Genomic DNA, 27,492 nt, shown 5'->3' on the forward strand with positions numbered 1-27,492 from the left:
AAAAAACATGGACACTGTAAACAAAATGTGTCTATTGATGTGTTTAAAGTGGTTAAAAGCCAACATGACACATTTTTACTATATTTGCATAATAACAAAGAGCAATGAAAAAGGATCAGGTGTGACTGACATATCAATTATTTAAAACATACGCATGTTAATCATAAAAACGTATTTGCTAAAAAGTCTGGTGTCTGGTAAAGCATAATATTTGACGAGTTCAAATTAGCGTTTTTTTGTTGAGGCATGATCAGAGTCGCTCAGCTGCCGTCAGCCCCCCCCTCCCCCCCTCTCTCTGTCCCATTCTGTCTCTCTCTCGTCCAGGGGTCTCATATATCCCCTGAAGACTCACTGGCACCAATCACAGGTTTCCTTGCCCCTGCCTCACTCTCTTGGATGAAGTCAGGTCATCGAGCCTCCGGCCGTGTTACCTCAGCCACCTTTTCCTCTTTTGAAATGTAGTGATCTGTGTCACTTTGGATTCGACATCATCTGCAGACACCGAGCCAACGCAGGGACAGGTGAAGTCTGCCCTGCAGTCCTGCTCGTCACTGTTGACACTTTACTCCGCTCTAAATTTGCCTCTTCAGTACCCCACCACCAGCCTCAGATTCCCCCTAACCCCATTCCACTACCACAACCCCCCTGAACACGCACACACACACACACATGCCCCTGCCTGTGTGTGTGTGTAAATCAGTGTGTCAGCTCAACCAGAGCAGGGAGCGTCCGCCAACGAAGCCATGACTGGCAGCCACAGAGTCACACAGCAGTTTTGCTTTTAGCTTTTGGATCATTCCCGTTGGATCAGTACATTTGCCGCCGTTGTTGTTGTATGTGATCCTGCTGGGAAAAGAGCGGACAGGTAAGGAAGGGGAAGATTTGGGTTTAAAGATATCCACAGTTGGTAAGAAGCACTGTCTTAAAAGGTGTAGCCCTGCAGGCCTCTGTCACGTGGTTACATCTGCACTCGAATTTTATCAACTCAATACAATTGCACCGTGAAGGAGTCGGTTGGATCCACTTCACTCATCAGCACTTATCAAGAGTACAATGTTTATGTTAAGTGTGGAAATTCAATAGTGTGTCAGGGCTTATAGCTCTGTGCTGCTCATGGTTTTGATTGGTAGATAATCAAATGCTGTAATTCAGTTGGTCAAAGGCCGAGATTCCTGATACTCCTTGTTATTGATACTGCAGCCAGTGCTGGATGACTGGGCTGTCAGAACGAAGAAGACATCTTAGATGAGTCTGGAGTCAAATCTATCCAGCGGCATTTATCTATCTATCTATCTATCTGTCTGTCTGTCTGTCTGTCTGTCTGTCTGTCTGTCTATCTATCTATCTATCTATCTATCTATGTCTCCATACATGTGTGTGAACTGTACAAATGTGGATTAAATTGTGTGTGTGTTCTGTGTGTGTGTGTGTGTGTGTGTGTGTGTGTGTGTGTGTGTGTGTGTGTGTGTGTGTGTGTGTGTGTGTACTGTCCACACCAGAGCTGCAAACTGTTGCTGCATTGGATGAAAAATCTGTTACATCCGTTTGGTGGTTTAAAGGGTGTAAGTGAAAAGAAGTGTGTCAGTTATATTCTGCGGTGTGTGCCTGTATGACACAGTGTTCAGCCGCTGAGCCCTGTGGTTGGCGGACAGAGAGATCAGGTGACCGAGTCCGGGCTAAATCGGTCGATCGAGCAGACAAGTTGAGGAGGTGGGAGAATTGGAGAGGCGGAGGGTTAAGAGGTTTTTGAGAATGATGCAAGTGAGAAAACAGACTTACGTCTCAGTGTACCTTAGGAATCAACTACAGTCACATATTAAAGCTGCAATCAACACTGTTAAAGAGTAACTTCACCCCCAACTCTAAGCCGAATTCCACCCTTTGCATAATTTTAAAAACAAGGCAGGGGGCAGGTGCTGGGGAGAGGGAGCTGGGGGCTGGAGAGACAGTGTCGCTGCCAGTGGCGTCATCAGACACAGATTTGTCTTCCACAGAGGGCTCTTCAGAAGTGGAGGACTTTTCCCCTTCAGAATCCCCTGAAGTGGAGGACCATGGTGGTGCCGAGCCTTTGTCTCCAGAAGCTGGAGCTCTCAGTCTCGAGGCAATGCAAGTGGATGAGAAGATGGGAGCAGAGTGGTAACAAATCCAACAACACCCACTGACATTTGGCTTTTGTCTGTAATATGACTGGATACAACCGACATTCAGTCGCAGGTCAAATGACTCTGCAGGAGAAACAGGTTTTTATTGTCTACGATCAGCAGTGAGGAATTTGGAAGGAGCCAGGTGAGCGCCTCAGTTTTTGGTGCATTTGTTACGTCGACCATGATGCACCGGGGGGGGGGGGGGGGAATAGAAAACTCCTCTACTGGCAATGGGAAAGGAGTTGATTACCTTTTTTGGTCGGTTTACCCACATTTAGAAACCTGCTCATTGTGTTGTAAAAGAGGTTGTGTGTTGAGGACAATACCAAAGCTAACGCCACCAGAATGGAGTAAAACAAGACCACAGTTTGTCTATAAACACCATTTGTTCAGTCTGATAATGAACCTACTTAATCAGAGGACATTCACTTGAAGATAAATGTCATAATGAAGAGACTTACCGAAATCTTTTTATAAATTAAATAAGAAAAGTGATATTAAAGCTACCATCAAACTAAATGTCATATCAACAATTTGAACACACACGTGCAGAATCTATTTTAAGTGAAAGTACAGACATAAATCTGAATCCCACAATGGGATCTCTGCAGTGATGACGTCACCTCCTCGTCAATCAAATAATTAACAGTGACTTGGGTTTTGTATTGAGCTTTTCTTTCAGTGAAGTTCATGTTCTACCCATAACTAGTAGTATACTAAAGTAGTACTACTGTTAAAGTAGACTATAGTCCTCTCCAGAAAACTGACATAATTTATAAATGAATTGATCATTACTATGATTTGCATAATTCTGCTCTTGCTATAATAAAACAATACACTCTATGCTTCCCAAGTCTACTATGAACTTCACCAGACAACCATCCACAACTGACCACAACGTATTCCATTTGGTGTCTCGGTGATAAAGAGTTTTATCTGAAAAGAACATTTATGTAAATGTAAGAAAAAGGAGAGAATGGCATCCCTACCAAATTGTTTTTGTCATTTAGCTTCTCGGTGATGTATGTGTTTGTATGGAGAGTGTGTTTAGCTCACACACCAGCAAAGTTCGACACTCAGCATGTGTGTGTGTGTGTGTTGGAATCGTTCTTGTCCTTTGACTCTTGTTTGGCCTACAAGCCAGAGTCCGCTCCAGTGCCTGATCTTATTGCTCCACACAGTTGAATGTCAATCACAGGAGAGCCCACAGCTCATGTAATGATTGCTTGCCAGTAGATTTCAACAAATCCAGCTCTGCTGCCAGAATGTGCCACTGATGTGCTATATATGTCCCCAGCTCAGACCTGCTGGGGGTTCGGAGGCGTCACAGTGTTGCATGCAGGGCTGGAATTACACAGTGGGTGGTTTGTTTAAATTTAACAAGGTGGATTGTGGGTAGGTGTACCAGAAGGTCGGTGGCTCGATCCCAGGCCTTGGGGAAGATATTGAACCCAAAAACTGCCTCTGACGTCTGTAATGACAGTGTATGAATGGTGTGATTGAAAAACATGCTGTATATAGAAGTGTTGTATAAATGTGTGTGTGGGGGTGAATGTGACTTGTACTCTTTGGTACTTTGAGTGGTGGTGTCTAAAACACCAACCAGTATTCTTGATTGACAAACAACAGAGTGTGTGTAACGGGTTGAAATACTCAACTGCTCAAGCGATTGAGTGATTTCAGTTTTTGTAACTTGAATTATATGCAAATGACCATTAGACAGTGAGAAATATTGATAAATAACGTGTGCGACACACAAACAACAGCACAGGGATGCTCCCACTTCAGAACTAGGTCTGAAATGAGTCCAGTTAAATATAGATTATATTTTACAGTAACAAAGCAGCTACTGTAACCACACAGGCTCCCAGAATACCCTGCAGGTGGGTACGTTCACAGTTATTTGTGGTGTAGTTAACTGGCATTATGATCCAGAAGCAGCCTGCACTTGAGGTCACCAGTGTTGTTTATTGGGTGCAGTGAACCCAGTTTGGTCGGCACAGTAGGGCCTGGACTGATACATTACTGTAACTATTTAACATCACTGGTCTTTACCTCCACCAAGGAGGTTGCGTTTTCTGATTGCAGGAGTATGCAAAAACTAGTGAACCCCATTTTCTTGACATTTAGGAATCTAGGCAGGTTTTTATCACTTTATTTACGCTGCCAGTAGGGTTGTCACGATACTAGAATTTCCAACTCGATACCGATAAAAAATGTTTTAATAAAGATTAAACAATTGTGTTTTCCTGTTAATTTAACACTGTGTATTAACATTACAGACGGGCAGGACTGATAACTTTTGCTGCCTGGTTCTTCGTTTTATTATTAGCCATAGCAGCTATCCGCTAGCTTTATGATAACTTAACAGACGGCTCATGTGGCTATCGGCTTATGTGTTGTGTGTGTATGTGTATGAGTGTGTGTCTGTGCGTGTGTGTGTGTGTGTGCATACCCATCTTTATCCTTACTAATACTTCCTGTATGTCTCTATCCATCCACTGTATTGCTTGCCAGGTAGCAGATTAGTTGCACTCTGTGAATACCGTTATAAATCCTCTGGTTATGTCACACAGAGACAATTGATATGAGGGGTTCAGCAGCAGCATCAGCTGTTGTTGTATCAACAATGAGCTTCAAACCAAACCAAAGTACACACACAGACACACACACACACACACACACACACACACACACACACACACACACACACACACACCTGTCAGCAGCGATTATCTGAGGTGAAAACTGGATGAACACATGGATGATGTGTATGTTGCAGCTATTTTTACTTAAGCTGCGACCCAGTCATTTAGTGTTTGTTAGTACGAGTGCTATACATTCTTCCATAGACAGATGGAGAGACACCAGAAAACTCCGGAAAGAGACGTTTGGAGTGAATGTGAATTTTACCCCATTCTGCTTGTCTGTATTTGTCTTGTTAATGGAGACAGTGAGATTTGTCTCTGGTCCGAGAGTCGGTGCTGTGCTCAGGAGGCAGGAGGGTTTAATTTAGCCTGGAAACCTGAACCTCGACCTCCTCCGTCAGCTCCTTCTCTGGGCCCAGGACAGAGCACCAGAGGGCTGGAAAACCATGAAAGTCTCTGGAGACTCATTCACTGGAGGCCACTTAGTACCCTGGCACATAGGAAGTGATGCATTTATTGTCTTAGCTGTGAAAGAGCTTATAGGAACACACACTATGCAACAGTGTCATAGGAGGGATCCTCAGGAATTTGGATCTGAATGGTTTAGATTGACACAGCTGTTGCATGCTGTGTGTGCATGCTCGCGTGCAGGCATTACTCATGTTGCAGGGACCTAAATCTGTTAATACAGTCACATTATGGGGGACTGTCTCCCTTATGGGGACAAAAAGCAAGTCATCATAATGTAAATTACATTTTAAAGTGAAAACATGTTTTAGGTTAAGGTCAGAAGTCAAATGAGGAGCAGAGCGAGCAGGGACCAGGAGTTGATGAGGTTCAGTTTCTGTCACATGCTGCAACGTCAGACATTCAAGATTCAAGATTCAAGAGTTTATTGTCAAATACACAACAATTACATTAAGCAATCGCTGGCAATGAAATGCTTGGGTCACAGGCTCTCTTATCGCAATGCTCAGAATATTACAGCAAAATATAGAATAAAATATATAAAATATACATGACAAATATACGACAGAACATATGTGATGATACATGCATCAGCTCTGTTGCACATGGGACGTGGGTGTGTTCATGAAAAAAACCTGCCTTGGCTTCAGTTTCATTCATTTTTGGATTCTTCACTCCAGTTCTTCACACTGTTTACTTCCCCACCACAGACTATTGTTTGTGTCCTGAACCAATCTTTATGCACAAAACCTACTTTATGTTACTTGTAACTTTTATTTATATTCATTTTGTTGTCTTTGTATGTCCATGTTAAAATTATCAGTTTTTTCAGATTGTTTTGAATATTTGGATTAAGTGTATATAGTTTATGAAAAAATCCCATCAACCTTCTGGTGTCCCCTCTGGAGAACATGTTGCCATGTGTTTACTCTAAGAAGGAAGGGAATAACACACAGAATCATTTTCTTAGACTTTGACTGTTCAGCAACATTTAAGAAGGAACAGACTGGTGACAGCAGCCACAACTGTACCATTTGTATTTTTTCATAAAGAACTCTACCCTAAATAAAGAAACTATAAAATTAAATTAAAACATTCTATTAAAGGTGTATCACATTTAGAAAAATCTAATAAAATTCAATCAACAGCAAGCAACAATAACAACAACAGTTTATTCATTCAGTAATTTTCTATCGGGGCGACTCAGGGAACAAACAGTCATCTCAGGTCATAGATCATCATCATCGATCAGCCCATTGTCTTCTCCACATGTTTGGTGAAACCAATGGCTGCCGACCACAGGATAGACTCTTCTTTGCTCTTTGGATCATCTCTGTCCTAGAGAGCCAACTGGTTATCTGCTAGTTATCAGTTTAAACAGACAGGGGCAGACTGTATTTACCATTAACTCCTGTCTGACTGTAGATCATATGCTACATCCCTTTACTTTATCATTGTTTTACTTCTGTCCCTTAATGCATGTTTCACCATTAAGATAACTTAAATGACTGTCCCAGATTATCAATCATGTTTGATAAAGTGGGATAACTAAAAATATATTTTTTTTTTAGAACAAGTAAAACACATTTTTAAGAACCCAGTACATATTTTGTTGTTTGAATACATCACAAGCATAATTTGATAACAGTAAGTAACACTTATTTTTACAGATTTGTATCCTCAACATTAATCTTGTCAGAATCCTATGTCACGTACCTTTGTGTGTCACGTACCTTTGTGTGTCACGTACCTTTGTGTGTCACGTACCTTTGTGTGTCACGTACCTTTGTGTGTCAGGTACCTTTGCGTTCCCAAGTATGGCTTCTGATTGACACTTACCCCGCCTCTTTCTGTGACATCACCCAATGAAGTCATCTGATTTCATTCACATATAATTATTTCCCAAAATTTTAAAATTCTAACTTTACATGCAGGTGATGCAAATGATATGATTACCTGAAAAACACTAATCAACATTATCTTCAAACTTCAAAACAGCAGTTCACAAACCAATGGGTGACGTCAGGGTGAACTGCCACTTGACAACAGTACATAAAGAAGAACAGTTCTAGAACTGAAGATCTCTTGAGCATCTTTTGTAAGATTTCATAGAAGAACATAACCTGACTTCTGACAGTGGTAATGTGCTGCTTTTAACTGAGGAAAGGTCCATCTGGCTTAATAGAAGATGCTGACTGATGACATCCTATATGTTAAGTTCAATGTTTTAAAGGTCCAGTGTGAAATGATCTATTGGCAGAAATTGAATATTAAATAATCCTGGTGATGTTCTCAGTAGTGTGTTTCATGTAAATTGTAAGAATTGTTGTTTTCTTTACCCTAGAATGGGCCCTTTATATTTAAATACTTTATATCTACATCAGGAGTGGGTCCACTCTAAGGAGGTTGCCATGTTTTTTACAGTAGCCCAGACTGGACAAACTAAACACTTTTTGAGTTTTTATGACAACTGAAGGCTACCACAGGTTCTCTTTCATGTTTGGAAGGGGAGGGGGGATTCAGCTGCAACATGCAACTTCACCACTAAATTCTATACACTGACCCTTTAAGTATGCTTCTAACCTGCACGTGTCACATCTATCTCTTACTCCCAACAATCTGTCACTACACGCACACAACTCACACACACTGCTGGTTCATCCAGAAATCACTTTATGCATCCTAGGATGGATTTTACTGACCATGCACACTCTCTCGTAACCTTACTTATTATTCATGTGGTGATACATGCTCAGACTCGTGTGTCCACAGCAACAAGTGTCTGCAGCACTGTGATAGAAGCTGTGGTTAGAGTCAGTGTGAGAAGTTTGACGCTGTGCTCCTGTCTTTGTAGAGAGAAAAACAAACCTCAGTCACTGCCTCCTGGAGCGCCTGAAACATGGCACAGTAAGTATGACTGTGCACACACACACACACACACACACACACACACACATTGACAAACACAAACATAAACTGATATAATCCTTTCACTGTTGATTTGTACCGCCTTGTGTGTGCCTGTGTAGCATCCAGAGGGTGCAGAAGAAGACCAGCACCATGTCTCTGACCATCTCCTCCTCCTCCTCTGCATCTTCCACTCGAGAGCTCCTCTCCAGCTCCTCGGGCTCCTCCTCTTCCTCCAGCCTCCTGGCTCAGAGACACTCCGGCCTGGTGCAGCCGCTGTGTGTCAGCCCTCAGAGGGTAGGTGCTTCCTATGATGGTAAATCAGCTCATTTGACAGACATGTGCGATATATTATTGAAATATGGTATTTACATTTGTTAATGTGACTTGTTTCTCTATAATGTTGCAGATGCATGGGTACACAAATAACTGAAGAAATAAAGTGATTGTTAAGCTAATTAAATAAAAAAGAAAATTTTCTGTGTCCAGACTCAGAGTCCCATCTACAATCAACAGACTTCAGGGAATGCAGTGGCTCCTACATTTGTAAAGGTAAAATATCAGAATTATCATTACAAATATATTTATATGGAGAGAGAGAGAGAGAGAGAGAGAGAGAGAGAGAGAGAGAGAGAGAGAGAGATTATATATGAATTTATTCAAATTCTTCCTTTACTTCTTCTAATCTGTGTCTGTATCCTTGTATGTGTACCTGTTCATTCATCATCATCATCATCATCATCATCATCAACATCATCATCATCATCATCAACGACAACATCATCCCCATCCCCATCCTCATCGTGGTCTTCGTTGCCTAGTGTCTGCATGATGTGTCCACAGTGAAGGGCCAGCTGGTGGTCCTGGAGTGCAGACTGAGGGGAACTCCACCTCTGCAGGTCATGTGGTACAGAGAGGATGAGACAATACTGGACTCAGATGATTTTAGGATTCTACGCAAGAGTGAGTTTGTGTTTATGACTTGAGTCATTAATTCGACTTCAGAAAATCCTTTGGGGTCTACAGTCCCTCACCCTGACTACAGGGAAGGTTTGTGTCAACACTGAGTTTATGGTCAACACTGGGTGACATCAGAGAAGCTGTTTTAAACATCCAAGTACTTCAGTATTAAAATGGAGACGATGCCTAATTGAGCATTATTCTTATTTCCATGAAAATAAAACACATTCATCTCACCTCAATAATGTACACTACACAATACTGTAACTTGGATTCACAGTAGATCTGTTCAATTATAAGAGCAGCATGTAAAACAGTGTTTTCACTGCAGCAGAAGTAACTTTGGTCTCTCTCTTTGTTTTTCCAGAGGCCAGTTCTGCGTCAGTGCCAGGTGAGTGCAGAATATTGATTTCATACTAATGACTAGAAAGAGGTGGTTCCCAATATGGTTCCCCTTCACCCATCCATTATCTGTACCCCTTATCCTTTGAGGCTCATTAAGGAGCTGGAGCAGATCCCAGCTGACATTGGATGAGAGGTGGGGTGTAAACAAAATGACTGCCAACAACCTACGTCTAGACTAAAACCATGACTAATGATGAACGGTGGGATATTGCTTCATTTGAAGGGGTCAGAAGCTGAAGAGGACTGGAACACCTTTCGATTTTTACTTCAGTGAGCTAGCGGCTCCATGTGGACACAAGAGAGAAACACATCTTGGGAATATATTGTCATGGAAGATTTTGAAACAGCTACTGATGTGATCAGTTCATCTCACAGATTCACTGAGTTAATAACTTGTATGTCTATGTGTCTATGTTATGTTATGAGTGACAATTTTGGTTTAATACCAACATTTTGTCTGGTCCTCACAAATTGAATTGGCTTTCTAGGGTTAGAATTAGGTTTAGGTTAGGGTTAAGGGAAGAGTTATGTCAATGAATGTCCTCTCAACTATAGAGAGACGTGCATGTGTGTGTGTGTGTGTGTGTGTGTGTGTGTGTGTGTGTGTGTGTGTGTGTGTCCATCAGTATGTGTTGAGATTTAATGCTCTCGTGTTGACCTCTGCAGAGGAGCTGTGCACACTGGTGATCACTGAGGCATTTCCAGAAGACTCAGGCCTGTTTAAATGTGTGGCCCACAACTCTTTTGGCACCATCTCCTGCTCAGCAATACTGGAAGTTTTTAATGGTGAGATGTGCTCATCCATTTTTATATACAGTAGAAGAAGTTCACCTGTAAGACTTTACCATCATAAAGTAAAATGAAAATGGTCTTGTTTTTAGCGTTCTCTCATCTCCCCCCCTCTCCATGCAGACCTGGAGGAGCAGCTGGAGATCGAGGCCATTCGTCAGCAGGAAGCAGTTCCTCTCCAACAGGAAAACGAGGCCGTGTTCCAACAGGACATGTCCACCAGACTGGGCAGCGACGACTTCCCCCCTCCACTGCCCGACTCTATGAACCTGCCCCCTCCTGAGTGGCCCGACAGCCCTGTAGAAGATTACATGCCTGCTGCGGAGTAAGTATGATGGCTTACACACACACACACACACACACACACACACACACACACACACACACACTCATACTCACACACAGACGTCACTCTCAGTATCTTTAAACATGATATAACACTGACCTCAGTGTTACGCACACACCATTATTTTAAACCAGTGATGATAATACTTCTTTTATGGTGCAGTGCATTGTACATGATGCTGAGAGTAAAGTGAAGTACTCCTACTTGCTATAAAATTATTGGTCGTATTTTGAGTTAATACAAACAAACAATAAGTAAATAAATAAAACAGTCACATTCATTCCTGCATTCATTGAATGCAGGAATGACCCCTGACCCCTGTCATTAGTTTTCTTCAGTTGCAACACAGTTGATCTTGCAGTGTTGTTAATACAAGACAATGTCAATAACTAAAATGTTAAATTACAATAATGATTTAACCGTTATTATTATATTTAAATAAAAGACAGCCTGTTTATGTTTTTAGTTTGTGGAAGACTGTATTTATTTATGTATTTATTCATTCATTCATTCATTCATGCACTCATTTAGTCATTTTCATTATTACAACCTTTTATTTCCTTTGTTCAGGATTTTTTTTTAAATGAACTCTTTACAACCTTGTAGTTCTTCTTTGTATCCAGACGAGGTCACTGTTGTATAATTCTTATGGTTGTAAAACAAGCTCATTTTCAAGTTCACCTTTCTTTTTGTCTTTCTTTTTTCTTTCTTTCTTGTATTTTATTATTACTTTATTTTTTCCTTTCTTTCTTTCTTTCTATTTATTCTTTAAATTTTTTAGCGAAACTTACTTCATGAGATCAAATGAGAACCAAATAATAATTAGAATCCAAGGTTAAGTGCAACTATTACTATAATAAGTAAGTACAGCTTTAGAAAAGAGTTTTGAACATTTATTGTTAATACAAATTAATTGAATGAATGCAAACAATACGACGGAGGCCCTAAAGTCCAAAAAGGTGATTATTTGTTCATCTTTGTGTGCAAGTTAATATCTGGTGCGCACATGATCATTTAAAAAAAATCCATATGCATCTCTAACGACTTCAGTAGCACACGGCCACACAGCAAGTTTTATTTTTACTTTGAAATATCATACCTACTAATTCCACAAATATCTGTCTACCTAACAGCAGTGAAGTAAATCATTGCAACTTATATTTAAACCACACATGTGAAAAACTAATAAAGCAAATTCAGTTTCAATCTATGAAAAACATTGACTCTAACCCTAACCCTAACCCCCCTGTAGATAAACCAGGAAGGATGAACACAAAGTTTTCACCATAGACTGTTTAAAGCTCAGCACACTTCCAGCACGCAAACAAGAAATGAATTACAAGTATATTGTAGAACTGTTTGAGGAGGAATCACTAATGACAAGGAGCAATTCTGAAGTAGCTCCGGAGCATTAACACAGGACAAGAGAACACCCAATAATAATAATAATAATAATAATAATAATAATAATAATAAACTGAACGACTGCTCTGACTACGCTAGACCAATCAGCTGGGTCAGCGCGCTCACGTCCCGTGGCGTACTCGTCGTGAGCGCGCGCTGTCACCTGTGGCGCTGCAGGCTCGCGCTCCTCTCGGAGTGCGGGTCGCGCCTCGTGCAGGGAGTCAGTGTGAGGAGGGGGACGCGCCGCTGACACCTCCGACGAGGTAAGAGGAGATTCTGCCGGCGTCTCAACAAGTGACGCGTTTAACCCGCGTGTCTAAACCGTCACTCTCTACCAGGGTTTCACCCAAATACCTTTCAGTTTGTAACGGTTAAACTTCTCCTTCCTAGTTTATGTCATGGAAACTGAACAGGCTCTGTCCTCCTTAGAAGGTCAAACTATGTTTAGAGCACTTGGAAAGTGGACTTTAGTCTATTTTGGGGGTTAGTTTCATCTGCATGGTTGTTGTATTTCAAACATCCTGGCCTGCTCATAGTTCAGATTAAGACTGGTTAAAACTTGACTTTACAAACTGCAGAACTCTGTTGTGTGGGTGTCACCAAATACACGTTTCTCCAATTGTGGCTGTGAATCCCCAAGTTGAGTGTGAGTGGACCCTCACCGGAGCTGCTTCAAGGGTCCACCACCAGAAGTGTGTCTGTGTTGTGCTGCGGCTGCTGTTGCTGCTGCTGCATGATCTGAAGCTGAGTGGTCATGAGCTCATGTGAAGAGTTGTAATAGTTGTGTGTCCTTTACCAACAAAGCCCCTGTTGTAGAAAATAACCAATTAATGGAAGCGTTTAGTATTCCCAGATTTGTGTGATGCTTCCAAATAGACGTGATGATGATGCATCCACGTGCAGTCATAGAAAATGGAAACTCTCCAATCAGATTCAAGCTTGTGGATACATTATTGTTTTTGCAGTTTTCTGGATATAGCCCGGGCAAAACGATCTCCGTCCGTGGCAAACACCGGATTGGATGTTACAGCAAAACGCCAGCAGATGTTAAATACCACAGGTGTCTGCCACAGGTGCTACTTCAACATCTGATCTCTTCAGCTTTTGTGTCTTTGGCGTTTTACTGTTCGTGTCCTTAAGTTTGACTCAACGCTTTGGTTCAGATTCAGCTCCAGTGAGGGTTTAATGGTGTGAAATATGTCTGAGTGTAACGTGTCCGCTCTATATCAGAGTGCAGGACCATGATCTCATCTGTAATGTGAACTGCAGACATGGCGTCTGTGTCCTTCAGAAACACCCCCCAGCGCTGCACACAACAGCAGTTGTTGTCAAACTGTTGGCAGCGGTCTGGCTTTTAAGGTCATGTCGAGGTTCTCTGACCAACTCGAACTTTAACTGATTATTTTGATGGTCTTGATTGTTTGGTGAGAGACATGTGGTGATTGTGCTGCTGCGAGCTTTCTCTTCTCAATAAATATAACAGTCCCTGATAGATGAAGACACAGTGTCCTTATTATGGCTGGGTAAAGATTCAGCTGTCGAAATACTGTGTGTCTTTTTTCATCAATGACTTTTGCCACTTTTGACTGTTGGCAGATTTAAGAATTATTTTGTAAAGTGTTTTTTGTTGTTGGTATAAACTCTCAAGCCTTTCTGCTTCATTTAGTAGAATTCATTTCCCCCCAGAGTAAATCTGACGTGCCTTCGCCGTCACCAACTGTCGCCAAAAACACAAAACTCTGTATGGATGATCTACTGTATCTCACTGTAAGGTTGGAATATTTGAGGATCCATCAGAAACTAGTATTTTCTGCTTCTAGATCCTATGAAGCGTCCATGTTGCTGTCCCTCTGTTGTCATCAGTCAGAGGACTAACAGCTTAATGTGCTGCTACCCACAATACCATGCGTGGGTGCCTGCATGCGTGTGCACGGGCATGTCAAAAGGGTTGGGTCACCAGTACAGTGTCTGCACCTGCCAGCTGATGTCCGAATTCCAAGACTAATATAGCTTTGCCCACTTAATCTCACAAACACAGAGGGACACATGCCATGGCAGTAATTATTCACACAGGTTACTTTCACATAGTTACATCTAAAGCTACTGCAGCACATATGATAGTCATGGATGAGTTTTTGTGGAAGATACCCGTGTTAGCATTTTGCATTAGTATGTTGGCTGTTGACCTTTTAAAGAGGAGAGAAGATGAGGAACGGTTGACTTTTAGTTGGTAACATTAGTCCCTGCAGTGTGCGTAATGTGCATGCTTGTCTCTGTCTGCCATGGCTTACCGGCACAGTTCACTGGAGCCATTGTTAATGTTGTTATCGCCACCTGTGCTGGTCCTGCTCTGTCAAGCCAAAATATCTGTGTTGGAGCTCAGTCGGGATAATACTTCCAGCCAATATTAGCTCACTACAGATATATCAGTATTGGCCTTGGCAGCGTTTATACAAGTTGATTAGTAACGAGAGATGTCAGTAGAGAAACCGCAGAAAGATGTTTAGGGTTATGTAGAACAGTGGTGGGCGATACAACATAATCAACTAGAATGGCACTCAGTAGAGCACATAACTCCGCCAAGGCCCAACAGTCCCATTACATTCAATCAAGCTGCACCAAATTTCACTCACTTAGATATCAGATCAGATTTCAGTCCCCAAGATGTGCCTGAGTTCAAGATTCTGAATTATTCCCTAGAAAATCAGTGAAAATGTTTTTAAAAAACACCCTATCTCGCAATGTGAAAGAAAGTGATAAAATAAATAAATGGATTTGCCCCCTGATCTGGATCCTCACCAAAACTGAATGGGTTTTTCCCTGACTGATTCTGCATCCTTCCAACAAGTATTGTGGTAATCCATCAAGTAGTTTTTGCGTAATCTTGGTAACAAACAAACAAATCAACCAATGAGCAAACGGACAAGGGTGAAAACATAAATCCTTGGTGTAGGTAATAATAATCCGAATATAATTTTCGTCTATAGCAATATAGCAAAAGTTCAATAAATATGCATATATTACTGGTGCATTGTTTAAGCACAGTGAGGAAGTTTGTCACATAATTGACCTTTCTCAGATTTGTCAAATGTTTTGCTGTAATCGGTCTTTACAACAAGAAGTGACATCTATCGTGATAATTAACTGATGTGAACATAATTTCTCTCCATCAGAGATCACTGACCATTTTAGTTTTCCACTGTAAAATGTAGCCATCAGATATTATCCTGTTCACAGTGTACAACCACTAAATATTAGAAAATATTATATTGTGGCTAGTATATAGTTATTTGATTGTTTCAGCTGTCAATTTATCGTTCAGACTATAGGCTTCATGAAAGTTTTTGATTCAGGTTGGTCTTTGGATATATAACCAAAGTTGTTAATTAACTAGGCCTAGGACCAGGAAAGAACCATAGCACCACCATAAGTCCTCTTATTGACTTTACTCTTCATACTTGTCAACTGTGAGGTAATGAATCTAAATCTGCACGCCTTGCCCCCCCCCCCCCCCCCAAGACTGTATATTTTGAAATTGAACAGGTTATTTCAGGTCTGACTTTCAAATTTAGAATAAGAAGTGACAGCCCTAGCATTAAGACACAATTGTTTTCACCACTTATCCTCCAAAACACACACAATCTTGATTTCACCACATAACATAACTGGGTCATCTGGAAAAAGAGTGATCAGTTTGGTTGTTGATATCCTGTAGCCTTGGTGTGGTTCCTTATTTATTTAGACATTCACCCATCAGCTCCAAGGTTAGACTGTGTTTCCTTGAGGTGGCGTTAGTGTGATCAGTCCAAGTAGTCATACATCAGAGGTGTTTGTATGATTGAAAAAACGATTGGGTTTGTGCCCTCGTGCCCTCACGAGAAATGCAGAAAAACAGTGAGTATGTGTAATTGAGTGTGTGAGAGAGAGAGAGAGAGAGAGAGCGAAGAGACAGACTGCTATTGTCATTACACTCCTGCGTAGCCCCAACGACGTGGTAGCCATGGGAACAAAATTCTTTCCTAGCAGAAAAGAGGAGGACCAGCCAGGCTTGGTATTACAGACACAAAACTACTGAGGAGGCTGAAATGAGATCTGTTACTCTCATTAGACAAGTCTCACTTGTGCCATAGCAGCCACACTGGAATCAGTCTGCAGTCGTGTTTTCATCACTGCTTGGTTTTTCATCACTTGGGCCCTGATGGGAAATATCTGAGTCAGTCGTGGTACTCAATGAGTCGCCCACTGGAACAACATCATGAGGCTGTAACCAACATTATAAAGCTGGTGCAGAATTGGCTTTGGATGAATGTGGTGGCAACATGGCGACCACTGGTTGTTATGTCAACAGCAACTGTTGGTCAGCTCCACTTTTCCTCCCGTTCTGTTCTTACTTTAATTTTCTCCAACTGGATGTTTACACTCCTCTTCTAAGGAGCAACTGTTTTTACCAATAGTCCATCATTACGTCTAACACGTTTGTTTGTTGGTTGGTTTTTTTATCAAGATTTCACAAACACTACGGGATGGATTACCATGTATCTTGGTGGAAGGATGTGATACGGGTCAGAGAAGAACCCATTCAATTTTGGTGCTGATCAGGGATTTTTAAAAATCATTTTCTTTAACATTGCAAGTTTTCTTTTTGGACATTTTCACTGATTTCCCAGGGGAAAATTCATGGAACTCGATGAAAGAAATCATGCATTTTTAGAGGATCGATTTCTAGTGTGTGCAATTTGGTGCAGCTTGATTGAATTTAAGGGGACTGTTGGGCCTTGGTGAATTTCTACTGACTCCCATCCTAGTCTTCACTTTGAAATTGAGTTTCTTCCCTCTCAGGAGATAGTGTGGTCACAATACCAGAAGTATGAGTTTTACATGATACCTGGCCAGGTATCTCAACACCACGAGCCTGTTCTCATTGTCCATTTCCAATCCAATCTGACTAAATAGAAAAGTAGCAAAGATGTTGACTCGAGTGCAAACATCGAGTCAACATCTTTGCTATGATGATAAATTTCACAATATTATTTATTTTAAGTTTGAAGACAGACTCTTGCTCCTGAGCGAAGATTGTGATTTTTAACTTTTTATGAGCATAGAATGAACACTTATAAACAACAAAACTGTTTATTTAGAACATTTAGAACATAAATAAATGGATTACTATAAATAATTGAATGAAAGTCATCAAGCTTGTACATGGGATGCAGTAATCTGATGTACACTACACTTGACTTTGTAACAGATATCACCTTTTAAACAGCATATAAGATTTACTATAAGATTTCTGATATTATAAGACTCCTCATTGGTGGAGGTCTGCGCTCTAAAAGATGTACATGACTTAACCATTACCAGCACTGAGTCAATGATCGTTTCAAACAGGTGTTTTTGATCTGCATGTACATTGGATGAATGTTTGTTATTTAGAAGTTGTTGTGCTAGAGATATTTGCCTCATTTCTGAGTTTGCTAAAGATATAAAGACAAATGAAGCAGTTATCTTTACCCTTTATGGCAAACTCAGATGGTCAAATACATCAACTTGTCATAATAACTTGCATGTTTGACCTGCATATTATCGGTCGGAGAGATGCTCTGGCTCCCTTGGTCTTTGTAGCTTCTAAACAACTTACAGACAAGCTTTGTGGTGTCCGTGGACTTGGCCTGACTGTCAACCGTTAACCAAAATAAGGCCATATTTTACTTTGTATATCTGCTCTGTCCACACTCTTTGATCAGCAGCCATACCTTTCATTCATCCCTGGCCCACTCTCAACGCAACTCAGGAAAAACAACTTGAATTAAAACAGTGTCAAACTTCAATTAATTAATTAATTTGTGTCTGAGGCTCTTTGAATACTGGTCTTATTTCCAGGTGGAGCCGACTTTATAGGTTTGTGAACGGCATGGAGATCTGAGGATTCTGGAAAGAACCTGTGTGGGGGACTCATGATGGCTATTTCTGTAGCTCACCCATCATGCTCCCTCTTCACTTCCCATCCTGGAACCTGTATCTTATATATCTTTATAAACACATGCAAACCTTTAGTTAATATGTCTGTGCGTTTCTTGTCAGTTTTCCAGCGCCTCAGCCTTCCAACCACTCCTCTGAAAGACCCTTCAGTCAAGGCGAGGAAGAGTTCATTGCCTTGAGTTCAGAAGGCCAAAGGTCACCAGAGGTCGCGATCCTAGCCTGTACACCCAGCCCTCCCCTGCCACCCGCACCACCACCACAAGCTCCAGACGAGGAAAAAGCTCAGACACCCAAGCTGTTCAGCCCAAGCAAGCTCAGTTTCAATGTACGAACATTTCTCACCCTACATTTTGTCATTTGTTGCTGCCATCATATGTAAATACTGTCTTTGTGTGTCATGTTCAAAAGCTTGAATGGAAATGGCATAAGATTAAACATAGACAGTATAAAAAGATGGATGATGCATCTCTACTTCCTGTTGTATGTGTCAAGGTCCTGTCTTTGTATGTAGGCTCTCTGCAAATTGCGAGTCAGTCGCAGTCGTAAATTATGACACTGAACTTGAACATACATCAGTTTGATTAGAAATATTTAGGACCTTTTAACTTTTATTCCATGTCCAATCTCATACCATGGAAGAGGCTTGGGTTTTATTAGATTTACACAGGATTTAAAAGGAAACAACATGAGTTGAGTCTCATAGACCTACTTATGTGTCTATTGAAGTTCATTAACATAGAGTTCTTGTTGGTATTAGTAGACAAGAACAAACATCTTCCAACACTGATGCTTTCAACTTCTCCTTGAGTGTTATTTTTGCCATGTTGTGTCTGAGTTTTCGTACCTTCCTCTCTCTCTCCCAGTCCTCCCAGTCAGGAGGCAACAACATGAACCTGTCAGACCTGCCGACCTTCAAGCCGAGCACCTTCCCTCCCAGTGCCTTCAACTATGAGCGACCGAGGCATTTCATTCAGTCGCAGGCGTCCTTCCAGGCACCCAGCTATGAGAGTGTGCAGAGGGAGGCTCAGGAGTACCAGAATAACTCCCAACTGAACCTCAACAGCTCCCAGAATAGTCTCGGTGTCAGAGAGACACAGAGTCAAGCAACAACCAAGTCATCGCAAAGTCAGTCATTTTCTCAAACTCAGTCAGTGTCAAAGTCCTTGTCACAGACCCAGTCCCAGTTTCAGTCTCTCAACCTCAGTCAGAACCAGTCCCAGTTTCAGTCTCTCAGCCTCAGTCAGAACCAGTCCCAGTCCGCTGCCCAGAGACAGATTCAAACCCAGGCCAATGGAACGGGCAAGTCCTCTCCCTCCTCCTCCAGCCTCAGCTCTCCCATTTCCACCCCGGCCTCCTCTGCTGTGCCTCCATTTTCCTCCGCCCCTCTGCTCAGCCCCACTGCTACCCCCCCCTCATCCTCTGCTGCTTCCTCCCCTTTCCCAGCCTCCCCCTTATCCTCTCTCCCCCGCACGACCATGCGCTCCACCATCACCCTCACCCCCAGTGTCCCTAGTGCCACCGGCCTAGGCAGTGCCACCCTGCCGGCCAACCAGGATATCATGTCAGCACCCGCCGCGTTCCTCTGCTCTGTGCTGCCCTCCCCTTTCTCCTCATCCAAACTGTCTCCCAACTCCAACCTTCCTTTTCCCTCCATCTCCCCCTCCCGCTCCCCGCTGTCCCCCTCTAGCCCTCTGCTACCCATAAGGATGTCCCCCTCACCTTCCTCCATCTCTCAGCAGCCTCCCCCATTGTCTCCCTCCCTCCCTCGCTCCCCTCTCTCTCCCTCCTTCTCTCTCCAACAACCCAACACTCCCAACAGTCAGAACAGAGTCCCACCTGCTGTGGTCTCTCTACCTGCCAGCTACAAGGGGACGCCTAACATGTGAGTCACAGTATACATCATTTGATATGCACAGATGCATGAACATGACAAAATGTCCCACTACTTGTTTGTGTAGAAAGATGTAAACAATTATTCAGAAAGAACAGATGATTTCAGGAGGTGTGAAGAGGCTGTAACTGTCATTTATTTCAGCATTACCTTTACACTCAGTCCCCCATTTGAGAAGAGGTTAGTTTATGTTAATGGTGAAAATAAAATCATGTTCACTGGTTTAAATCAACTTTCTACAGACTTTAGATCACCTGGATAATGATAGGAACCTTCAAAATATAATCCTTGAGAAAATTGCTGATTTAAGAAAATTGCTGTTTCCAGTTTATAATTAGAAACCAGTGTTCACTCTTTCAAGGTTTCTTCTGAGTTGAACTCATAGGCTGTATCTTAAGATGGACAATATGGCTGCTCCCCAAAAGTGAAGCCAAAGTGTTTGGATCGCTATCCTGCCTCCTCCATGTTAGCTGATGGGACATGGACCAAACTAAAAGGTCAAAGTACACGTCAAAATTACTTATTTGATGACATAAAAATTGAAAGCTGTATCGGCTGGACCATGTTGCCGAACTGTATCATCCCCGATCACTACTTTGCAGATTCTGATTTCCCATGTGTTTAGATGGCAGCATTCAAATCTGGGATACTTTGGCTTCATTTCTTGATATTGGGAGGAAGTGGAGACACATTGTCCATTTTTATATACAATACAATAAAATATAATAAAACCATGAAGCGAGCATATAGGGCACTTTAAAATACTCACTGCTGTCTCCAAAGTCAATGCATTTAATTCTACCGTGCTTAATTTTTCCTTCCTTCTTGTGCTTCTTTCATCTTCTCTTTCTCCCTCTTTTTGTTCTGTGTCACTCTCATCCAGCCCCCCCAAGCCCATTCTGAGGAAGTCTGTACCTCCTCGGCCTTCTTCTTCTCGTTCCACAGATGAAGACATCCAGGGCTCCAAAGACGCTCTCATGCAGGATCTGGAGAAGAAGCTGCGCTCAAAGGAGGCCAGGAGGAGAAATAGCCAGGTGTGTTTCTCCTCTGTGTGTGTGTGTGTGTGTGTGTGTGTGTGTGTGTGTGTGTGTGTGTGTGTGTGTGTGTGTGTGTGTGTGTGTGTGTGTGTGTGTGTGTGTGTGTGTGTGTGTGTGTGTGTGTGTGTGTGTGTCCTGCAAAGTGTGTTTGCACATATACACTTTTTATACCATTTGCATTTAACGCAGTTTGTGTCTGTTTGAACATAACAATAGTAATAGTAGTTTACCAACACACATCACAGCACACTTTCTATGTGTGTGTGACAAATTCCAATTCAACAGTATAAAGCTTCATTTTTGACAGAAACTGTCCTATGAGGAGCGTATGGCTCGTAGGCTGCTGGGTCCAGACAACGCCAACTACATGTTTGACCAAGACAATCTTTCAGACTCACAACTCGACCAGGTACGACATCGAACTTTCATGTTGTCATTGGACATCGTGATTATCACAACAATCCTTCTGATGGTGTGTTTCAGATTCTCCTGATGTGTGTTGCAGTGCTGGCCGTGCTGCACAGAGATTTATGTTGGCTCTTGTCCAAAAGTCATTAGGTTTAATTTAGCTATTAAGTAAATTTGCCCACACATTATTACAGTCATTTGGGTTTGAATGGCTGCACAGGGAGACTGTTTCCACTCAGGGCCTCCTGAAAGCTGAAAAAGCCCAGCAGTAAATCCAGCAGCCCCAGTGAGCTGTGTGTGTGTGTGTGTGTGTGTGTGTGTGTGTGTGTGTGTGTGTGTGTGTGTGTGTGTGTGTGTGTGTGTGTGTGTGTGTGTGTGTGTGTGTGTGTGTGTGTGTGTGTGTGTGTGTGTGTGTGTGTGTGTGTGTGTGTGTGTGTGCAGAATTGTGATGTCCACAAGCACCTCTTGCAGGGCTTTTTGCCATCTATTCTCTTTGTCTTTCACACTCACGCACACACAACACGTGCATGTACACACTCAGGGACACACACGCATGTCCTCTCAAGCCAACATGGTTTGTCAGCAGCTATTTCTGGCCTGCTTTCTGAGAACGAGCCCCTTTCACTGGTGACAACAGGAGTATTGTGTCAGAACACACACACACACACACACACACACACACACACACACACACACACACACACACACACACACACACACACACACACCCTCCTTGAACCTGTTTAACAGTTTTGTTAGTTTTCAAAGTTCAAACCTATAATTCCTCTGCCGATCTGTTTTCTGTTACAGCCAGAATCACCAGAAGGAAGACACACAGGTGGACTATGGTAAATACAATTTAAGCATCAATGTTGCTGATATTTATTGACCTATGTTTCCACTCAACATTACAATCTTGGAAATAGAATTTCTTCTCTGAATTCCTGTCCAGCATAGTTGTATTTATTACATCTATGCTGCTGTAAAACTTCATTTAAAAATAGCTCATGAATACCAGCTTGTGATCTTGTGACACTTTTTGTTTTTGTCCATTTGATGCGGCAGCTGAACCTCGAGCTGCTCTGTGCAGTCCCTAACACTAACCCTCATGGGCAGTGATGTGGTAACATATATCCAAGTTGCCCTCTTGAAACACAAATATATGTTTCTGTAAAGTTTTTTTTTTTACCAATGCCAGTTTGCTGCATCAAGGAGAAACCATATTTAAAGTGAAACTAAATTGTCTGACCAGATTTGTAGACTGAGGTGGGAACCACCAGATGAATTATTTAACGTTTTGCAACACAATAGTATTTTTAAGGTATTCAAAAAGAGGGCCATTGAAAGTATTCTCAAGTATTTATCTATTCAGGAATCCAGAGAAGTATTCATAAAAATCCCAAATCTACAGAGTGTTCTAAAAATGAACCTGTTTGTCAGGAGAGATACAGGATAGTGACTCAAGCTCCTCACACAGCAGCAGATCTGTCAGAGGACAGGAACAGAACTGTGTGTGTGTGTGTGTGTGTGTGTGTGTGTGTGTGTGTGTGTGTGTGTGTGTGTGTGTGTGTGTGTGTGTGTGTGTGTGTGTGTGTGTGTGTGTGTGTGTGTGTGTGTGTGTGTGTTTGCATAAACTAGTGGACTGTAAAATTCAGTTATTGAAAGTGAGGTGAAGTGCGGTTATGAATAAATAATCTTTCTCTCCCTCTGCAGGGGGAAGCAGCACTCAGGGAGAGATGAGAGGGGAAATGAGGGGTCAGCCATCCAGGAGAAATGTTATGCTCCTCGTTTCCTACTGATTCCCTCAGACCTCACTGTGGAGGAGGGACGCTTCTGTAGGATTGACTTCAAGGTGAATCCTTCACGCAATAACACCAAGATCTTAACTGTTCCAGCTTTATTAATACACTTGTGTCTGTATTGCTACAAGGTCAGGGCCTTAAGTATATATGACATTCAATAAATAGGTGTGATAGTGATGTGATCAAGTAAGGGATAGATAAAGGGGAAATAAAAAACCTTGCTCCTCTCTTCAGGTCGGAGGCCTCCCTACACCAGACGTCTGCTGGTACCTGGACGGCAAAGCCATTCGTCCAGACGACTACCATAAGATGCTGGTGTGTGAGAAGGGGATGCACTCATTCATCATAGAGATTGTCACAGTGCACCATGCTGGTGTGTATGAGTGCGTCGCCAGGAACCGAGCTGGGGAGAGCCGGTTTTCCATGAGGCTCGACGTCCTAGGTAAAGTTAGAAGTGCTAGATTTTAGGTTGAAATTACTTATGTAGAATTTCAGCCTGATGCAGCTTAATGGTCTTATTGGTTGAACTGAATCATACCTACAGTACCTTTGGAAGGTTTTTGCTGGAATCATGTTCAATTTTCTGTGGTTGATGAATGTGAGCTGCACTGATAGATTCAGTCAACCTCCTCTGCTCTCTCAGCCCAGGAAGCTCTCCGTCCTCCCACCTTTGTGCAGAAGATGTTGAACTCTCGAGCTCTAGAGGGCGACACTGTTAGGTTAGAGTGTAAAGTGGACGCTTCCCCTCCTCCACAGCTTCACTGGAAGAAAGATAAAGACATGCTGCGCATTGACCCCAGCAGAATGAGGTGGGTGTTTGTAAATGTCCTACTTAAAAAATATAAATTTCATAAATCATCGTATAAGCACGTTTTGTTTAAAGGAATGTTAAGAATCAAGTTTTTCCCGAACTTCACACCACCTTCACAAAAACAACAGAGACTAGTCCTACTCATGATTAAACATATCAAACAATTAGTGGAGTGCCTCATTTAATCAGTGATCACCATTTAATGACTCCCATTTATTGTGTCTGTGTTTTTTGTTGTGTTTCAGCCTGTCCCCTGACACTGGGTGCAGTGTGTGAACCAAGTGATAAAATGTAATATTGTAATTTTTGTCTCAGTTTGTACCAGGACGGTTCAGGACGGCAGTGCTTGTTGATAGAGAGGTTGCTGAAGACTGATGCTGGCTGGTACACGCTCTCCGCCATTAATGAAGCTGGCATGTCCACATGCAACGCCAGGCTGGATGTAGGCAGTAAGTCCACTGTTTGTTAATGAAAATTGGCCGTAAAGGTTCATCTCAGCTGTCTCTTGTGCGAGATAGCCTGGTAGTTACCATAGCAGCCCCAGCTGTAAGCTCAAACAACAGATGGAGAGTGCTGTACGCTCAATGCTGCACTGGATCCACCTCCACACTCTGGAACACGTTAAACAAATGTGGTTATATGATAAAGCGGAAACTTGATATATATCGATAAGAGGCATCGACCTGTTCAGCTTACCGAAAGTAAACTGCATGATCACCAAGTCAGAGTGATAAGTATGGAGGCCGTCCATACAACACGGCTATTAGGTTTCTGCTTGATCACATATCACAGCTGCTGTGTGGAGATGGAGCTGAGTGAGAGGACTGACAAAGGCTGCAGAGAAAAGTGCCTGACCCTCTGTTACACATGAGCTGCACTGCTCAGCTGAGCAGCAAAGCTGAAAGTGAGTCTAGAGTTTAGATTACAAACCTATAGCTGAACAGGACCTCACAAGAGCGAGGTTCCTCAGCTGCGGGTGGTTCAGAGTGTACAGTACATACCAACTTGTGGTTTATATATGTTGTATAGCCGTTTTTTTGCATGGCAGAGGATGTCCATACAAGTGGGTCTGAACTTTCTCCGTATGTTACTTTTCACACATGAACAACGCAGCAGGAAAGTCTCAGACAACAACAACATAGAAATTTCCAGTGTGTTCAGATGAAGTGTGGTGCAGCAGACAGAGGTGACATATAAGTGCCGCTCTAGGGATCAAAAGTTTTTGTTCATAGCGCATCGTCAAACCTCAATTCTTAAAATCTTTGTTGGTGTCTTCTTTATGTGTGGCAACACTCACTCTATCATTTGCGTTCTCTATGTCAGGAGATAATTCGGAGTTCAGTGCATGTCTGAAAGCAGCTAGTGTGAGAGTCACAGTTAGTGAACGTTCTTCAGTCATGAGTGGAATTTGCAGTGAGTTCATTTCCACATCATTGTGGGTGTGTGTGAATTACAGCGTAATGTTAAAGCAAACAAAAGGTAAATGAAGGTATTACACATTTACTAATCATTTGACTAATACAAGTTTGAAGGTTTGTGTTTTTGCTCACTGTTAAACTCATTGCCTGAAATTCTTACAAATCTTTTCTGTATAGCTGCTTTCAGACATGCCCTGATCTCCGGATAATCTCCTGACATTCTGCCGAGGGGCTGTATGTGAAACGCGACGTTTCTCCTGCCAGCCCACTCGTACAAACTCTGAATGAGCCGATGTGAAAAGCAGGATTCCTCACAAGCGAATGGATGTGTTGTTGCTTCTAAGAGCAGATGCCAGTGTGTATGTGCTGTGGAGAAAAAAATATATTCTCCACAGTGGAATTAATACGTTTCATCCTGCCTCTGTCTGCTGCGTCACCCCTCACCTGAACACTCCAGAGATTTCTGTTTTGTTGTGAACGTGTCTGAGCGGAGAATCTCCTGCTGCGTTCTTCTTATGTGAATGGCAAAGAAAGTCCAGACCCAATTAGGTGGACATCAAGTCCGAAAACCGCTCAATAATTTCCCAGATTTAGCAGAAATCTACTCACTACCAGGTTTATTTGTGCAGCTCAAAGGATGCTGTCTGTTACATTTACTTGGATCCTTTTGATTTGCTACAGTGGACCTCTTTGGCCCCTTTGGTCTGTTCTGGGTATGATTTGAAAGGTGTTTGTCATACAACATGCTCTACATTTTGAGTCTTCACGACAAAAGTAGTTATATTTGATTATAATCTGTACATGTGCAAGAATCAGTGGGGTTTAATGGCACACAGACAGGACTGATCTGTAGAGAAAACAGTGACAATCATTCACATACATGTTTGTATAAACGAACACTGACACACCTTAAAGTTCAGATACACACATTCATCCTGTTAAACACTCAGTCCCACTGTACCCTCTGCTACGCTTAGTCCATCAGTGAATGAAACAAATTAGTAGTTGTGTTTGTTTAGAGTGGGAAGGTGAAACATGGAGAACTGTGCAGCCATTGTTCAACACAACTGTGTGTTGGTTACTTATCTGACTGGGCCGTCCTGTGCTGTGGCGTGCAGTCCAGACAAGTTATTTTCAGACACCTGGCATGAAAAGAATGTTCAGCATGAGTCCAACCACCAGTCTAATCTGCTGCTGCTGTTGGTGGTGACACCAGTAGTGTCATACAGTGCATATACATATATATAGTATATACACTGTATATGATTTATATGAATAATCATGAAACGTGCAGATCTGTAAAAACTGATTGAAAAGCAGATTCTCTCTCCTGCTGCTGGATATTACTCAGTACTGTTGCTTCAGTATAGACACAATTTCATGTGCTTGTAATGGGAGAAAATCACTAATACATGATTCAGATTTTTTGCATTCACTATTCAAAACATCTGTAGGTATAACTAAAATAAAATGTCTAAAATATGTTTTAAATCCAATAATCTTTGAGGCAAAAAATCACAGATGAGTTAGCTGATACGGTCGTAAAATTACGAAATATGTGTTGGTGATCATAATGATCACTTCCAAATCACTGTTATCCCAACAAAAAAAAAAATCCTGTTGTCGAATGTAAATCATTCACCGCTCCTTGTCCTGTTCCCCTCCCAGCTCGCAAAACCCAAGCCATGAAAACAGCGCCCCCTGGCTCAAAGACCCTGAAGCTGCTGTCGTCTCTGAGCCACGTGCCTACGCTGACTGTGGAGAGCCCCGCCCAGCACACCGCCCCGCTGTACGAGAGTGAAGAGCTGTAGGCCACACCTTCGCATCCTCCTTTAGCCCTCATCTCTGAACTGTAACACTGGGCCAGAGTCTGTGATAACTGTAATGTCCACGCAGAGACAGTTCTAAGTTTGAGGCTGGTAGCACCGCAGCAGATGAGCACATGTCTCTGAGTACTCTGGAAGCCAATCCAGATCAGGTTGAATAAATGCACCTAAACAAGCAACACTGTGGTTGATGTACAAGGCAGATAAGCTTCGTCAAATATTCAAGACTAAGCCGCATCTGTGAACATC

General features: G+C 42.2%; 1 protein-coding gene across 2 annotated transcripts; it reads left to right on the forward strand.

Moving 5' to 3' along the window:
* The first annotated feature begins 694 nt into the window (after positions 1 to 694).
* On the forward strand, positions 695 to 27,418 carry myot (myotilin). 2 transcript variants are annotated; one of them, XM_034597447.1, is made up of 18 exons: positions 696 to 865; positions 8,115 to 8,167; positions 8,290 to 8,464; positions 8,657 to 8,719; positions 8,989 to 9,130; positions 9,495 to 9,518; positions 10,199 to 10,318; positions 10,445 to 10,646; positions 18,153 to 18,375; positions 18,914 to 19,932; positions 20,825 to 20,975; positions 21,286 to 21,387; positions 22,197 to 22,234; positions 23,100 to 23,238; positions 23,423 to 23,630; positions 23,832 to 23,997; positions 24,315 to 24,448; positions 27,086 to 27,418. In XM_034597447.1, the coding sequence occupies exons 2-18, from the start codon at positions 8,160 to 8,162 to the stop codon at positions 27,226 to 27,228; spliced, it is 3,057 nt and encodes a 1,018-aa protein (XP_034453338.1). In that variant the 5' UTR covers positions 696 to 865; positions 8,115 to 8,159; the 3' UTR covers positions 27,229 to 27,418. The 2 variants fall into 2 exon arrangements, with proteins under 2 accessions (XP_034453339.1, XP_034453338.1); XM_034597448.1 differs by lacking the exon at positions 21,286 to 21,387 and having other exon boundaries at positions 695 to 865.
* Positions 27,419 to 27,492: the final 74 nt, after the last annotated feature.

Source organism: Hippoglossus hippoglossus, chromosome 10 (genome assembly GCF_009819705.1).
Source record: "Hippoglossus hippoglossus isolate fHipHip1 chromosome 10, fHipHip1.pri, whole genome shotgun sequence".
Classification (NCBI taxonomy): domain Eukaryota; kingdom Metazoa; phylum Chordata; class Actinopteri; order Pleuronectiformes; family Pleuronectidae; genus Hippoglossus; species Hippoglossus hippoglossus.